Source organism: Tachypleus tridentatus, chromosome 13, assembly GCF_004210375.1.
Source record: "Tachypleus tridentatus isolate NWPU-2018 chromosome 13, ASM421037v1, whole genome shotgun sequence".
Taxonomy (NCBI): domain Eukaryota; kingdom Metazoa; phylum Arthropoda; class Merostomata; order Xiphosura; family Limulidae; genus Tachypleus; species Tachypleus tridentatus.
Window position 1 is genome coordinate 210442981 of NC_134837.1, and position 17916 is coordinate 210460896.

General features: G+C 33.6%; 1 protein-coding gene across 1 annotated transcript; it reads left to right on the plus strand.

Annotated features, from left to right (window-relative positions):
* Positions 1–731: 731 nt before the first annotated feature.
* Positions 732–10352, plus strand: LOC143238917 (deubiquitinase OTUD6B-like). The gene is made up of 10 exons (XM_076479564.1): positions 732–917; positions 2360–2511; positions 3191–3301; positions 4052–4189; positions 4597–4616; positions 4809–4854; positions 6791–6899; positions 7342–7403; positions 9569–9675; positions 10117–10352. Exons 1-10 carry the CDS (start codon positions 839–841, stop codon positions 10199–10201), a joined length of 909 nt encoding a protein of 302 aa, XP_076335679.1. The 5' UTR covers positions 732–838; the 3' UTR covers positions 10202–10352.
* The last annotated feature ends 7564 nt before the right edge of the window (positions 10353–17916 follow it).

The following is a 17916-nucleotide window of genomic DNA, read 5'->3' on the forward strand; positions in this document are numbered from 1 at the left end:
GCATTTTGGCGCGACCGGAATGCGAAATAGCCATAGAGTATTAACATTTAATACTACTTACGTTATATTTTTCCTGAATATATACATATATATCAGCCATGCATCTCTGATACGTCCTTTAATACTAAAGTAATACAGTATTGATTATTGTTAGTTTTCAAAGTTTGTAGCAGCTAAGTTGATTTTGAGTCATTGTTTGTTTTGTTTTTTAAATTTTGCACAAAGCTATTCGAGGGCTATCTGTGCTAGCCGTCCCTAATTTAGCAGTGTAAGACTAGAGGGAAGGCAGCTAGTCATCACCACCCACTGCCAACTCTTGGGCTACTTTTTTTACCAACGAATAGTGAGATTGACCGTCACATTATAACGCCCGCACGACTGAAAGGGAGAGCATGTTAGGCGCGACGGGGATGCGAACCCGCGACCCTCAGATTACGAGTCGCACGCCTTAACACGCTTAGCCATGCCGGGTACTTGAGTCATTACAAAGTTAACCATTGTAGTTTCAAAAGATATGTAATATTTAAATGTTTGGAGCATGCTAGAGTCATGAAGATTATTCAGAAAAAATTGTATTGAATGTTTCAATTTTTTTCACTAAATTAATTTATTATGAGGTTTATACAATAAAGTAAATGCTTATTTGTAACCAAACAGTAACAAAATTCAGGTTAAATGTATGAAAAGAATTATGAGGTTGTGTTCGGTTATTTAACATTTGTCGCCACTCGTAATAATTTGATTAGTGTGTTAGGCTTAGGTGTGAATTTAGTCGTGTGATGAAAGGGAAGCGACACCAACAGTAGTGTGTACGTACACGGCAGTGATAATACCGAAAATGTCCGAAGAAGATAACGTTATAACGGCGAAAGATCGATTGTTACAGGTACATAAACAAGAGAAAAAAGTTCTCCAAGGTATATAATTTTATACTTTAGTTTCATTTGAATGAATTCATTTTGAAATTTAAAATAAATAAACTGCTTTCAGTAATGTCATAGTATTAATATATAATTCAAGGCGTTATCACAGTTACCGTTACTGTTAATAATGTTCTTGTTGAAACTGTAACATTAACAGTGCAAGAGGGTTTGTTATTGTTTAGTGATTTATTTATATATAATTCCAGGTACATACTTCCAACTTGTCTGCACAAGAAATATGACTAATGGCTTGGTAGTACATTCATATTGAAATGATTGAATACGCTTTATTATTGCTTACCTAAAATGTTATTTTCACAAAGAAAACCGATAATAGTTCTTAAGTTGATAAATATTCTAATTCACTGCTAACTGTACTTCCGAAAAATATCCATACAGCTGTGTTGAAATTGTAGATTGTCATAATAATAAGATAGCAAACCCTATTGGTGAATTATTGCGATTAGAAGGCTCAGGTATTCTGAGGTGTTGCTATTTGAACCTTAATTATAAACTTAAAATGACTGAAATGAACAAAATCTGTGAAATTACGTTTTTGAGCTAAGAATTTTACCACCTTCTGCTAGTAAGATTTTAAAATTCTGCCCATGATGAAACTTCTGCACCACTGTCGTTGATAAAGAAGTAAATATATATTTGTATACACATGGAAAAGGAAGTCAGTTTGTAGAAAACCTTTACAATAAACCTATCTACATATTACTTTTAACTGTTTAGGCTTAGAAAAACATTATTTTCCCCAACTTGTTTCTTACCTGCAGAGTTGTTGAGAGTACTTCTTTAAGATTAAGGTCTAGTTTCTTCAGTTTATTAAAAACTTATTTTATATTTTAAGTTTATTAGTTTCCTGGTCAGTAAGTCACACTACAAGATAGTTGTTTCTGCCAAAATTAAATTTAATGTAACAGTTTTTTTATTTAGTTTTACAACCTATTCAGTTGCTTGTTTTGCCTAACTACTGATGTTGGGCCCATATGTGTGTGTAGTTTTGTATACAAATAAATAATAAATAAATAAATTTAAAATAGGTAAGGATCATATATAAGTAATCTGTTTAACTTTTTGTTTTTCTAAATTTTGAAAAGGTTGACTCATCTGATATGTCACATTGAATTTTTTCATTTTTTTTCCAAACAGGGTTATTTGTTTTGTAATTCTGAGAAGAGTTCCCAATTATGATTTTGGCTAGATAAATTAAGTGACCTTTCATACAGTTGGGATTCTTTTTCTGAGGTGTAGTGTAATTAAAAATACTACTGTAATGATGGTTTAAATTAAGTGGTATATCATTTATTTTTTACCTCTTTAATTCTTGACAGTAAACAAAAATAGATTATGGAATGAAGAACAAAATAGTAAACTAACTTCATTTAAGTCTTAGTTCATTATTATATAGTTTGTTTTTTTTTAATTAGCTCGTATACAAGATTTGAAGCATTCTGTGCCTAAAGGTGACAAAAAGAAAAAGAAAGAGATAGCAACACAGATAGCTGCTCTTGAAGAAGAAATAGCAAAAAAACATGAAAGTGAATTAAAAGGATTAGAATCATCAGTGTGTGAAGAAAAGGTAAATTTATGTAGTTTGAAGAAATAGCTGATAAGAATTATACTGTTATCAATCATAACCATTGGTGGTTATAAAATAATTACATAAGTCACTATTTAGGCCATATTTGAAGCATTTTTAATTTACCCCTGCCCTAGAATAAACATTAAATTGTTCAAAAGGGTTCAAAGGAGAGTTAGTAGGATGATAACTTGAAGAGTTGTCATACAAGGATAGTTTAAGGTATTTGAAATTTTCTCTCTCTTGAAAAGAGATATTAGAAAAGATCTGATTTTAAGATTTTTCACAGAATTTATGATGCTAACTTTTAAAGTTTTTTTTAATAATTAACAGTGGTTCTAGGATACATAAATATAAATTTTAGTGGGGCAGGAGTCATCTTTAGCTAACATAGTTTTATTTTTGTAACTCAGCCTGTGTTTGACCAAAGGGTTCATTGTTCTTATATTATATATTATTTGTGCAAAACTGTTGTTATGTTTAGAATGTTACCTAATGTTTAGGACCAATAAAAAAATAACTTTGTTGTTGTTATTGTTTTTACATCTTTGAAGTGTTCTAATGATTTGGATTTTAATTATTTTTTTATATTACTTGGCATCATTTTATTTCTGCATGTAGTGCCTCAATATTTTATATAGTTTATCTAACGTCTGATTATTATTGTTGTTTTTCTCAGGTTGATAAAATGACTAAGCACATGGGTGACTTAACTGTTTCCAGCAATTCACAAGTAAACCATCTTACCTCAGAGAAGCAACAGAAGACAACGAAAAGCCAAAAACGAAGGGTTAGTTTGCAAACAAAGAATTGGGTCAAAGGGTCTTACTGTTGTCTTTGCTGAAACTAAATTATTTTAGTAAGAAAAAAAACAACAAAAAAACTATATCATGTTCCACTGGAAGAAAAACATTCAAGTGATATGATTTCCTATTGTTGTTAAGTATTTTATGTTGTTAATACAGCAGATGTTCCCAGCAATAAGTCTAAACATCTGTTTACTTTTTTTCAAAATGCATTTATAATACCATCTGAAGAGATTTCAGTATTATCAGTATAGAATTCTACAATCCAACAGTGTAGTTGTGTTGTTATTATGATAAAAAGTATATTTCTACAGCCTTTGAAGATTATAATTTTCAATCAATATTTAGTTTGGGTTATGATCATTAAAGATAAAAATTCAAATCAGATTTGTCGATTTGATAGACTGATGGATATTTATTCATTTGATATTTTAGGGTACTTTATGGGATATAATTTTAATTTTTTGTGCTTTTGTTATTAACCTTTAATATATTTCATCTTACGCTGCAATTTAAAAGCAAGAAGTATGCAGAATTGTAAGGAGTTGTTGCATTATTTTTTAAAATGGTTAATTTTTTATGCACTTAAAACATTATGAAGGAAGTATATATATTATGATACATTTCCATTTAAGCAATTTTTGTTTCTAAGTTGTGCCTGTTGATAAGTTATGGCTTTGTAATCGTATATCACTATTTAGTCTGTAATATAATTTCATTCTAATGTTTTTCAGGAGAAAAAAGCTAATGAAGAAAGATTAAGAAAGCAGAGAATTGAAGAACAAGAAATAGAAAACTTGACTGGAATTCGAAACGTGGAGGCGGAGAAGTTGAAGGAGATGTTATCTCATCGAAAACTGGCTATATATGAGGTGTGAATAATTTCTTTTCAAAGTTACTTTTAAAGCTAATTAAATGGTAAGAGAATCCCAGAAATGCATAAATAATGACTAATGGCATGTTAAATAGTTTATAATATTTATGGGTATTATTAAAGCTGTCCAATACACACACACACACACACACACACACACACTACCATCCATGTCACAAATACATATATTTAATATATAATTTGTTGTATGTTTTTCTGATATATTATTTACATTCTCAGCAATGAGATATACTAAAAATGTATTTTACTTACTTTCAGAATAAAAGATGTTAATTTAAAGGTAATGACACGTAAAAATATTTTTCAAAGAATACTTGTTGTATTAAAGGCTCTCAAGTAATTGCACATATATTTACTGAGCTCTCTATAATTCTATATTTTCAGATTCCTTCTGATGGTAATTGGTAAGTTATGTTTACTGGTTTGTTTAAGAAATAGTTGTGTTTCTTGTTTTTACATGTGCAATTCCTTTATTTAGGCTATGAACTTAATTGTGGGAACTGCTCGTTATAAAAACTTTTCATCAGACTTTCAAAGTAGCACTAAAGTACATTTAATAAATTCTTCTTACAAGTTTAATATTTCTTTACTTTCAGTCTCTATAAAGCCATAGAACATCAGTTAGAGTTGAACAATATTGAGGTGAGAAATTATAGTAAAATGATGTCTTTTTGATTTGTTATTTGTCAATTTAAAATTCAAGCACGTTAACTATTGAGAGTTTCTGAGAAACATTTAACTAGAATTTAAATCTTAAAACCTCCATGGAATATGGGTGACTAAAATTATAATTAATATTAACCCATCTCTTGGTCGTTAAGCCTTCGTGATCAGTTTGCTAAGATCAACCTAAGAAACAAGATAATTGTTAAATGTCTATTTCTATTTTTTAATACTTCAAGTAACTGAACTAACAAGGCAAGTCAGATAACGGATGCTAAAAAAAAACGATATTCTTTTTCGATACATACACACATATTAGGTCATTCCATAAGTAATGTCTGAAAATTTAATACAGAATGTGCATCATCATTTCTGTCTTTGAAGAAGGTTTTAATGACTAAAATATGTAGTAGGACATGTATAAAAATGTTCAGACAAAATAAACTAACCCAACTCCACTTTTTTAGATCATTAGTCAAATAAACCCTTATGAAGATGGATGTGTCTGAGAAACACATTAGGCATACAATGCTTTATGAGTTTAAAAAAGGCAATAGTGCAGCACAAACTACACAAAACATTTAGGTGTTTATAGTGCAGAGTCTTTCAAGAAAGAAAATGTTGACGGTGGTTTCAGAAGTTCAGATCAGGTGACTACACTTCAAGTGATGCACCACGTTCAGGTCGTCCTGTTAAGTTCAATGATGACTTGCTGCTGGCAGCACTTGATGAAGTTTGTGCTGTAACAGTTGAAGAACTAACACAGAATCTTAATTCAACCCATTTAACAGTTCACTGTCATTTACAACTTGGAGAATGGATCCCCCATGATTTGACAAAAGCCAGCCTTAGACCAAGAGTGGACATTTGCACTCTTGTGAATGTAACTCACCTTTTTTGGACAGGCTAGCAACTGGAGATGAAAAGTGGATATTTTATAAAAATGTTAAGTACTGTGGATAATGATTCAATGCAGATAAACTGGCTAAAGCACAACCCAAAATAATCTCCACCCTAGGAAAGTCTTGTTAAGCATTTGGTGGGATCCAGTTTGAATTGCTGCCACTCAGTGTAACAATTACATCAGACTTCTATTGTCAACAGTTGGAGTGCTTGAATGTTGCACTGAAAGAAAAGAGGCCTGCTTTGATCAGTCATAAAGGTGTTGTGTTACATCACCATAATGCATGGCCCCATACAGCAAGGATCACATCTGCAAAGATTGTGAAGAGTTAGACTGGGAAAACTTCCACATCCTCCTTATTCTCCAGACCTTGCCCCATCTGATTGTCATCTATTTCAAAGTTTGTAGAACTGTCTTGATGGAAAAGAGCTTGGAACACATGAAGATGTCAAAACTACCCTCTCTACCTTCTTTTCGTTCAAACCCCAAGAATTTTATAGAAGTGGCATTCAGAAGCTTTTGAATTGGCAGGAAGTAATTAATAGTAATGGAGCTTACATTGTTGATTAAATAACAGTAAAAGGGTTTGAAATCCTTTCTCTTTTTCTGAACCTAAAATCGGACATTACTTAAGGGATGACCATATATATTATAAATTTACCAATTTCTGTTGAAAATAGTGACCATGAAAATCGAAAATATTTGTAAGAAAAACAATAAACTATAGGATAAATTGAAGTGATCTCACATGGGAAAGTAAGCTGTATTTTAAAAATATTCACTCTCTCTAATATTTGCTTGTTTGTGTTGTAAAGCTGCCATATCATTAGTTAATCATACATAAAATAAAAAAGAATTGAAATAATCAAACAGTTTGTCTACATTTAAATTATGGACACACACAGTTGGTTCTCTGCAGTTTTGTATTTGTTTAAAATGCATATCCAACTGAAACCTCTGACAGGAACTTGTAAAAGTCTAAAGTCTTTATTTTCTTATCTGATATCTTAGACATCTGTACCGATCTTAAGAGAACAAACAGCAAGCTACCTTAGAGAACATAGTACAGATTTTTTACCTTTTTTAACAAGTTCAAGAACAGGAGATATTATGACAGAAGGTAATGTATAGCAGGAGGACATCACAGTAAGTTAAGTTATTTGTTACAATATAGCTGTCTCCTTGTTTCGACAGTGAATTTTCTTGGTGTTTACACGTGTGTGAGGGGGTGGTGGTGTTGTCTTAATTTTACTCTTTAAACTGATTGAAATAATGTTTTTTTTTTAATTGTTTAGAAAGAAATTATTCAATATTGCATTTTTTCTTTTAGGCTATACATGCATATATGAAGTTTTTCAGTCATATCTGAGGGATTTTTCACTCTCCTGTAACAATAAGTAATGATGTATATTGAGTGTTGTCATGTGCTAATTGTAGTTTACAAAAGTATTGTCTCCACTGTGTTTGGTATGTATTAAATATTTGTTTCAGCACACATAATTTCAACAGATTCAATGTGATTTTAATGAGGAAAGCTAATAACTTTCCTTCTTCCTAAACAGATGAACTTGAAGAATATTGCAGTGAAATAGCTACCACTTCTGCATGGGGTGGACAGGTTGAGGTCGGTCTGATTCCAAAGTTACATTGTGTTGTTGTTAAAATGTGTGAACATGAATGTATATTGTTAACAGAACTTTCATTTATTTTTATTATAGTTAAGTGACACAAATGCAATTACAAAATGTTTTAAAACACGTAAATAATAACTACTGTATTCAGAACAAACGAACAATTTTTCTTTGTCCCTGTTCATTTGTAGTTGGTTGTTCATATTTTTAGTGACGTTGAGAAAACCCACTTGTAGAGAAAAATATGTATGTAAAAACGGCTCGTTTGGGTTGAGAAAATATTTTACAATGAGGAGCGAAGAAAGTTTCGACCTTCTTCAGTCATCGTCAGGTTCGCAAAGAAAGGAAGATGTATCTGACCGGAAGCTGATCACGTGTTTGAAAGGGGTTGTGTAATTGAGTGCTGGAATGTAGAGGGCGTGCTTAAATGTTTTAATATATAATTTTATATCATTTATTTTATTATTATTAATTATGTTCAACAACCACAACTATATACAAACAAATGCCCTAAGCATGGGCAATCCAGTATCACCAGTTCCAGGCAATATTTTTATGACACAAGTTGAAACACAAGCAATTAACACAGCGTTACATCCACCACTATACTGGTACAGATATGTAGATGACACGGTTGCGGGATTCAAATCTACAGAACACATACTTAATTTTTTTAATCACATTAACTCTATACATCCCAACATTAACTTCACATGTGAACAGGAAGAAAGCAATCAAAAATCATTTCTTAACCTCAAAATTACAAGAACCGACACACAATTTAAAACAGAAATCCACCGAATAATCACCCATACTGGACTTTACATTCCTTGAGACTCAGCACGTGAAACAAAACAAAAATTCAACTTACTAAGAAACCAAATAAACACAGCCATAAAACTGTGCTCACCAGATAAAATTAACGATGAATTAGACAAAATAAAACAATACTTCATCAACATCAATAAGTTTCCTCCACAAACTGTAGAAAACATTATACGCACACACCTAGACAAACAGCAAAATCAACTAACAAAAGTAAATATATTCCACGAATTAAAATATCACGAAACCATATACTGCTGCATACCATATACTCCCGACATCAACAGAAAAATAACCAACATTTGGCAAAAACTAGTAACAAAATATGACATTCCAGTTAATACCAAATTTATTCAAAAACCAGATACAAAACTGAGGTCTATACTATGTAAAAACTACACTGACAAACACCACACCAACATTATTTATAAAATACAATGTGATAACTGCTACGACTTCTATATTGGAGAAACAAGTAGAAAAATGGAAACCAGATTCAAAGAACATAAAAAGTCACCTTCACACGTTTTCGAACACTGCAAGTCAAATAAACACAACATAACCATAGAAAACACTCAAATACTAAATAAAGAAACAAACATAAACAAACGCAAAATTAAAGAAGCCTTACTTATACAACAACTTAAACCCAAAATAAACCAATACAAAAGAAAACCTTTATACCTATATTAATAAATATAATAATAATATAAAATTATATATTCAAACATCTAAGCACGCCCTTTACATTCTGACACTCAGTTACACAACCCCTTTCAAACATGTGGTCAGCTTCCAGTCAGTAACTTCTTCCTTTCTTTGTGAACCTGATGGTGACCAAAGAAGGTCGAAACGTTGTTTATTCCTCTATGTAAAAACATTTTCTCAAACCAAATGAGCCGTTTTTACATATATATTGTTCATATTTTATTTTTCCTCTGATTTAAAGTTAGCACACGTGCTCTCGCACTCACTGCCCAACTCATTTATCAGTCTTCATCAGCACTGAGTACTTATGAGCCAGAGACTCGTGTGTGTGGCTTGTGCCCACCTGCAGAGAACATATTGAAGAATAAACAGATTTATGAAGGAAATTGGTTCCTGTTTCCCTGTGAGTCAGACTGATCTCAAGGAAATGTGTGTTAAAACAACTTTGATTTCTAATATTAGAATATAGATTTACTATAAACACTTCTTAGAGTACTCAAGAAGATGACATTGACGAGGACACTTTTAGCAGAACTTTTATTCTGTTATGTTTAATAAAAATTTTAGTCTCAACCAAACCACAAATGAGGTTCATATTAGAATTTATAATTTTTGTTACTTTCAGCTTCGGATTATCTCGCACGTTTTTCAAACGCCGATTGAGGTGATTCAAGCTGACGGACCCAGTATTATTATTGGAGAAGAGTACATTAGACCTCCATTAATACTTAGGTATGTAGAATGTTCAATACTGGTGAAGTTTATAGTCTTTCTTTTAAAAAGAAGTTATTTAATGATGAAAAATTACAAAATTAATGAATGTTTATTTTAGTATAGCATTCTTTAGTGGCTCAGCAGTAAATCAATGGGCTTATAATGCTAAACTTCTAGTTTCAATACCTGTGATGGGCACAGCACAGAAAGCCAATTGTGAAAATTATGGTGATGTTAAAACATTATGAATACAGATAACTGACATTAAATATACAAGTAGGAAGTTTTTTGTATTGCATTATCATATTGTAGAGTTGTGGGAGTGAAACGTTTATTAACCCTAATATATTTGCTTTGATAATGATAAAATATGTAGTTTCACATGAAAAATATATATTTTAAAATGTAAAATCAATTTATTAGTTTTATGGTTTCTTTCTTTTTATTTGCTGTCAACAGTTACCACCGTTATGTTTATCAGCTTGGAGAACACTACAATTCTGTCATTCCTGCAACTATGGTGGAAGAAGAGAATGATGAATAATTGCTAACCCTATTAAGAAAACAAGTAATTATAAAGCTGATCTGATCCTGTCAGGAAATGCGTGTTTGTTCATAACGACAATTTAAAATATTTGTTCATTGTATTGTACAGCTGCAACAGAACCTGTGATTTAAAGTTGTCAGTAATGTCACGTTTTGACTTCCTAGTGTTTTCATTTGAAACAGTTGAGTGAACTGGTAACAGTGTAGTTTCTGCTTTCTCTCTTATTTTAACACTAGTATTATAACCATTTCATTTTTTTAATTCTACAAAAGTACCATTTAATTTTTTTTAAATTAATTACAGGAGCCGAAGAATATACAGACAGTTGTACGTTTCATAAAAACCTTCACTACCAGGGTTTCGCAAGTAAAACCCTTTAAGTTCGAATTCCCATCACACCAAACATGCTCGCCCTTTCAGTCATGGGGCGTTATAGTGTTTCGGTCAATCCCACTATTCGTTTGTAAAAGAGTAGCCCAAGAGTTGGCGGTTGGTGATGATGACTAGCTGCCTTTCCTCTAGTCTTACACTGCTAAATTAGGGACGGCTAGCGCAGTTAGCCCTCGTGTAGCTTTGCTCGAAATTCAAACCAAACCATTAAGTTCAGATTACTAAAATTTTAGGCTTAAGTACTTAAAACCTTAACGATAATACAATAATTATTGTTAAGTAAACACAGTGAATATTAACTAATAACATATCTAAACATACTGATATTACTCATCTAACAATGTGATCTGACGGAAAATATCGGGATCGTATTTAGAAAATCAATTTTTTCTCCGCACATGTCATCTATATACACTTGTGGCGTGCGCAAAACTTCAATACTTGTCTTCAAACAAATCATTAACTTATTGGTATATAAAAAGGGATGCGTTTTTATCGGAATACAATATTAGTTGGACTTGAGTAACACCTCCTCTTACATTTATTTTCCTGTAAACATTTAAAGAAATCGAGAAACATTCAACTAGGAAACGTGTATTATGGAAAGTAAAATAGTCCTGAGGTCTGTAGAAACGTCAGTACCGAAAATATGTTTTATGAAAACAAGACGTACATATAATTTTAAAGAGTCTGGTTATTTCCACTCAAATTTTATTGTCGTAAATTACTCTGAGCTAACATTGGGTTTCAAAAAAGTAGTTCTTGTTTGGTTTCAAAGCCCCGGAGTAAGTCATTACTTAATTAAATAATTACTTAGAGCATTAGTGTAGTTCGACATGGCCACGTGATTATGAGGCTCGCGGGTTCGAATCTCCGTCCCACCAAACATGTTCGTCCTTTCAGCAGTGGGAGCGTTATAGTCAATCCCACTATTCGTAGGTAAAAGAGTTGGCGGTGGGTGATGAGGATTAGCTTCTTTCCCTCTAATCTTTTGATCCTAAATTAGGGACGCCTATCGCAGATAGTTTTGCTCGAAATTCACACCATCAGTGTAAAAAGTAGGGGTTAAAAGGATTACCTATTTTTGTAGGATATATCTAGTTGACACGGCTAGTTCGGTGGCATCGCGGTTCGAACCTGCACCCCGCTAATTCATGGTATGTCTTCGGGTTTACAACGCTAAAATCAGGGGTTCTATTCCCCTCGGTGGGCTCAGCAGATAGCCCGATGTGGCTTTGCTATAAGAAAACAAACAATCTAGTTGATTTCTAGCATACATGAAGAAAAAACAAAATCGTGAAATGGTAATGCGTATGCTAACGCGTTTTTATGTTATACACATTGCATTTGCAATATCTACGTGTGATTAAGAAACCTTTAACGAATAAACGGTATTCTCATCTTAACAAGTTCTTTTGAAGATGCCTTTTGCGAATGAACGCTGGACATCGGCGACGCCAAGTTCTACACCGCTTAAAACAATGTATCCGACCACATCGAAGGGTTCATGTAACGAGTTTCTTACACCAATGAAATGTTGGCTTTGTCTATTTGTTTTTGAATTTCACGCTGAGCTACACAAGTGCCATCTGCGCTAGCCCCCCTTAATTTAACAGTTAGCCATCACCACTCACCGCCAACTCTCAGGTAACTTTTACCAATGAATAGTGGGATTGACCGTAAAGTTATAACGTTCCCACGGCTGAAAGGGTGAACATTTGATGTGATAGGGATTCGAACTCGCGACCCTCAAATTACTATTCGAGCGCCTTAACCACTTGGCCATGCTGGGTCAAGGATCTTAAGTTGATCGTTAAATGCTGTGAACCATGACCACTTAAGTATTTCTTCATCGATTGAAACATACAAACAAAAGAAAGACAGAGAAAGAGATCGAACCTAGTAATAAAGGCAATTTCTCGAATAATGCTGGGATTTCTTATGCCAAAATAAAACTGTTCAAAATTTATCATGGCTTGTTTTTGAATTTTGCGCAAAGTTACTCAAGGGCTATCCACGCTAGCCGTTCCTATTTTAGCAGTGTAAAACTAGAGGGAAGACAGCTAGTTATTAGCACCCACTACCAACTCTTGAACTACTCTTTTATCAACGAGTAGTGGGATTGACCGTCACATTATAACGCCCTTCACGGCTGAAATGGCGGGCGTGTTTGGTGCCATGGGGATTCGAACCCGCGACTCTCGGATTACGACTGGAACGCCTTAACCCACCTTGATATATCGAGACTTTATCATTGCAACAATTTATAAGGAGGTTAATATATATCATGAACTGACCTTCACCAGTATTTCTTTTCACATCTCCATGACTGACCTCTCTCCGTTGTGGAGAAGGCTGAATGTAATATGTATCTTTATAAATAAATAAATTTACCGTTCTGATTCTAAAAATGGGTTCGGGAGAATCCTTAGATCGGTCGCAACCTCCCTAAGTAAATAATAAATGTTATGCACAATTTCCTGCCATTGTTTCTTTGTCTTACCACAAATACACGTTTTGCTTGGTGCCTGCAGTTATGGAGATATAAAGTCATGTTCAGATTGGAGATTTACAATTTCCAGGATAGAGTTACACCTTGTGTTAAATTTAAAATATATATATGGATTAGTTTGTGTCTAGACCATCCAGAAAGAGACCTGCAAAAGGTCATACTCCAGTAAGAAAAGAGACTGCAGCGACAGAAGCCATCCATAAGCCCTAGTCAAATATGCAACGCAGTCAGTAGGGAACTCTATTAAGACACGAGGTTAACCGGCTACGGTTCACCTTGTTATGTCTTTCAGTCATTCCTGCAATTCAACTACTAGAGTATGAAACAGAATATAATATTCATGCTATTTCATAGGAAGACATACCGATGAAGTCTGTAAACCCAACGTCTATAGGTTTCTGTGTAATTGAACTAATGAAATTTTGAGGGAAGCGTGGTGTGCTTTGGACATGGAAGCCTTCTTTCAGGGCCTTTTGCAATAGAAACTTCGTTGTAGGGCTGTCGCTAAGATGCACGATTATAAGACAGAGCATGACCGGAGATTTTCGACATGCAATTTAATGATGCAGTTTTTGGTGGTGTTCCAAATCTGATTTTATATAACGTACTCAACCTGTAATAAGTTTGTTTGTTTTTCCTGCTGAATTACATCGGAATCAGCTGTATATTAAAAATAGAAGAGAAGTGATTATGGTGCGATCATATATTTAACTGATGGTAGGCGCTAATAACGGTTTACTATAACTAACTTGTCTGTAGCAGCGTTTAGCGCCATCTATATAATTATCATTTCGAGCAAAATATTAAAGATGGTAACAATAATAAAGTTCTCAGTGTGTGTGTTGTTATTTCTTGTAGCACAGCCACATCATTCTATCTACTGTGTCCAGCGACCCCCCGCTAGTACAGCGGTATGTCTCCGGATTTACAACGCTAAAATCAGGGGTTCGATTCCTCTCGGTGGGTTCAGCAGATAGTCCGATGTGGCTTTGTTATAAAAAAAAAAACATGTCCAACAAAGGGAATCGAATCCCTGATTTTAGAGTTATAAATCCAAAGACTTATCGCTTCCCCACCGGGAGACTAAAGCAGTCACTTTTTTTCAGTCTATTTAACTTTGAATCAATGTAGACCAAATTATAAAAAAAAATTAAATTGGAATTAATCTACATGTTCAAACCACAGTCAGTTTTTCTTGTACAACTTGAAATGACAAGTTCAACTTATCTTCTAAAAGTTTTCCTACTACAGAAGGAGATATTTTAGGGTTGAAAAGTCAAAACACACAAGTTATATACAATAATCTCAGAAACGTTTAGTTGTAAACCCACATGAAACCGATAGGCCTTTAAACAAAAAATATCTTCGTTCAACAGACCGTGTACATTCTGCGCTATGGACTTGTAAGAACTTTGCGTAAAATAGTAACAACCAGGACATAAATACGTACGTAATTGATGTTCGTCCGTAGAATTCAGGAAAGCGTTCTGTTTCACGAATAAATAGAAACTAAATTAAAAGTAATAAATACTTTTGTTTCTTGCTTATCAAGTTCATATGTCATGCTGTATTGTAGCTTACAGAGTGCATAATTCTTCTCGTGATTCATGGCATGAGCACGTTTTATTGACGTCATGACGTGTATAATAAGTGGTGCGAGTGGTTAAAAGATGAGACTCCTCCAGGCGATTTTTTGGGGTAAATATTCCGCCCTTTTTTTGTAAAATATAACCCAAAATAATATTCAAACACGCCCTACCAGAATACGTAGAGGTAAGCAGTACAGAACAAATATATTGTATTACGTCATAAGGGACCCCACCAGGTCAGCAATAAGTTTACAAAAATACAAGGCTAAAAATTAGAGGTTCGATTCCCTGTGGTGAACAGTAGGTAGATAGTTTTTTAATGGAGCTATTGCTAAAAACAAACCAACCTGACGGTTCTCATTAATTTCATTTTTTTTATAAATAAATAATTCCGTATAAAAGTTTGATATAAATGTATTGGTTTAAAGTTAAGGTCAAAGCTACATAATGGGTTATCTGTGCTCTTCCCACCAAGGTTAGCAAAACTCGGTTTCTAGCGTTGAAAGTCGGTAGATATAATGCTGTGCCACACAGTCAGTCACCAGTATATGTGAATATACTTACAAGGGTTTTGTTTTTGCTTAAGGTACTTGCTATGTTTATTCTTTTTTTTTCACATAAATAAACAACACTTCCACTGTTATTTTTTATATAAGACGAACACTTCATTATAGTTTTATAGCCTATACTTCGTCAGTGAATAAAGGACATTTGTAAGTGTCACTTTTTCAGTTTATACACCACAAAAATAATCAAAATTAGGCTAAATTTCAGTCCTCGATTTTGTTGTTTTTTCCTGCTTCAGCTGTCCCCAGTGGCACAGCGATGCATCTGTGGACTCGCATCTTTAAAAACCAAATTTCGATACCCCTGGTGCACAGCACCGACAACTCATTGTGTAGCTAAATTCCAAACAACTACTTCAACTAATAAATTAACAAATATCATATTCTAGTTCTAATGTTTTTAAAATTCAGCTTGAGATAAAAATAAGTAGTGTAACTGTTACACTAATATAATCTTGTAGAAACTGTTTGTTTTCTTGTGAATCATAAAGTGGCACAGTGTGCTGGATCGAACCCCTAATTTTAGCTTTATAAGTCCCCAAGCTTTCTGTTGAGCCACAGGAGTCGAACTATAAATTATCTTGCGTATATAAAATTAACCAATCCAAGAAATGTATTAAGTAAGGTTCGTTTCAAAGCGCAATTTATGTTAAGACTAGAGTTTAGCATAAGTTATAGGCATGATCGTTTCTTGAAACACCAGTTGTAGGAAGACAGTTTAATTGATTGGTTTGAATCTCTCACAAAGCTACACTAGGGCTATCAGCACTAGCCGTCCTTAACCTAGCAGTGTAAGACCAGAGGGAAGGCAACAAGCTAGTCATCACCATTCACCGCCTACTTTTGGGCTACTCTTTTACTAACGAATAGTGGGATTGACCGTTACATCATAACGCCCCCACAGCTGCAAGAGCGAGCATGTTTGGTGTGACGGGGATTCGAACCTGCGACCTTCAGATTATCAGTTTAATTGAAAACATTGCACCTCTTGTTATTTGAAACCATTGCATTGCACTAAAATATTTTTAACCACTGGTTCTAACACGCTTGGAACGTGCAAAGAGTATATATACATGTATGTGTGTGTGTGCGAAACACGTAAGTTATTTCAATGAAATAAACAACTTTGATGCAGTTACAAACTATGCAAATTATAACAGAAGTAATTACCCTCTGTGTTTATTTGTAATGTATTTCAACGTGTTATTGTCAATGACAGATTTCTCCTAGTTAGTATTATTTCCTTTTTTTATATGTCTAGGAAGAACTGGACTCCAATTACATACAACTAACAAAATAATAATAACTTAAAATCGCTGTACAAGATAATTGAGCTGTTAACAAAACATGCTTGTATCACGTGACACTTTCGTGAGTCTCCTCTAAACAACAAACACCTTCATGAAAGTTACCATGTTTATATGGTGTGGCGTTTCAGTAAGTCTGTACCTAAAACAGAAAACACCTTTCAACAGTGTATGCAGGGATAAGGGTTGCTGGGATAGATAAACAGTTTGTTTTTTTACAATGAGAGATTGAAAGTGTAAGGAATTGCTAAAAACAGCCCAATCTAGTGGAGGTTTGGGAGCCATGCCTCTCAGAAAATTAATTTAATAATATAATTTACAGTTGCTGTATGTGTCAAGCATGTGAAATTGTGGGTTCTACAGTACTACCTATTCTGATGCCTCTGCTTTCATAAAAGTTACTATGCCTATATAGTGTGACACTTTCACTTAGAAGGTCTGCCATGCTTATATTGTGTGACACTTTCACTCAGAAGTTGTTATAATTACTGTTCTGAGCCTTTTTCGATGACATCAGACCCACTCCAGAGATCAAGACGAGTTGTTTGCTGGTTCCGTAGCTCTTCTCAGTAATGAGCAGATTAATTCAAACAAAAAGAAATAATAATAATAAACAGTTTAGTGTGGAGAATAAACTAAATGCACTTTCGCAGGGTCTCCGAAAGTGCTCTGTTTCAAGAGTAAACAAAACCAAAATTAAGAATGTTGTTTATTTCTTGGTTTACAAGTTCATACGTCATGCTGTGTTGTAGCCTAAAGGATGCATAATTCTTCTCGTGATTCATGACATGCGCACGTTTTACTGACGTCACAACAGTACAAATTGCTAATATCATCCGTAGAGGGCCTGTCGCTTAATGCTCGTGCTCTGACGGCACTGGATATAATAGCCATGGGATATATTATTATATATTCTTCTCAAGTGTTGCTCATAAATTCTTATAATCAGAGTCAAAACAAAGAGACGTGAGTACGTACAATTACCCCGGAATACCCGGATCGAGAGAAAAAAATAGTTACAAACTAGATTTCTTATTGAATAACATATACTTGCAACTATGTCATTACAACAAAAGCGATTTTAAATGTTTGATATAAATATATTATTTTGTAATGTTTCATTAAGATACTCTTTAAAGATTGAACATCAAGTAAGCGGATCTTGAATATAACAATTTTTTATAACTATTAGATCACTTCATTTTTAATTTTTTAAACACGTTCGTAAATTGTGACGAAATATGGTCACGTGCTAAGTTGAAATGTTTCAGGTAAAATCGCTCAGCACCAATCATGTCACACACGGTACATCCATAAATTATTACGAAGGATTGGTGCCCAGAATCCA

What these genes read in the sequence shown, in the direction of transcription:
- LOC143238917 (XM_076479564.1), top strand. Translation starts at nt 839, where the DNA reads ATGTCCGAAGAAGATAACGTTATAACGGCGAAAGATCGATTGTTACAG. An exon ending in CGAAAAGCCAAAAACGAAGG is followed by an intron (nt 3,302 to 4,051) that starts GTTAGTTTGCAA and finishes AATGTTTTTCAG; the next exon opens with GAGAAAAAAGCTAATGAAGA. An exon ending in AGGAGATATTATGACAGAAG is followed by an intron (nt 6,900 to 7,341) that starts GTAATGTATAGC and finishes CTTCCTAAACAG; the next exon opens with ATGAACTTGAAGAATATTGC.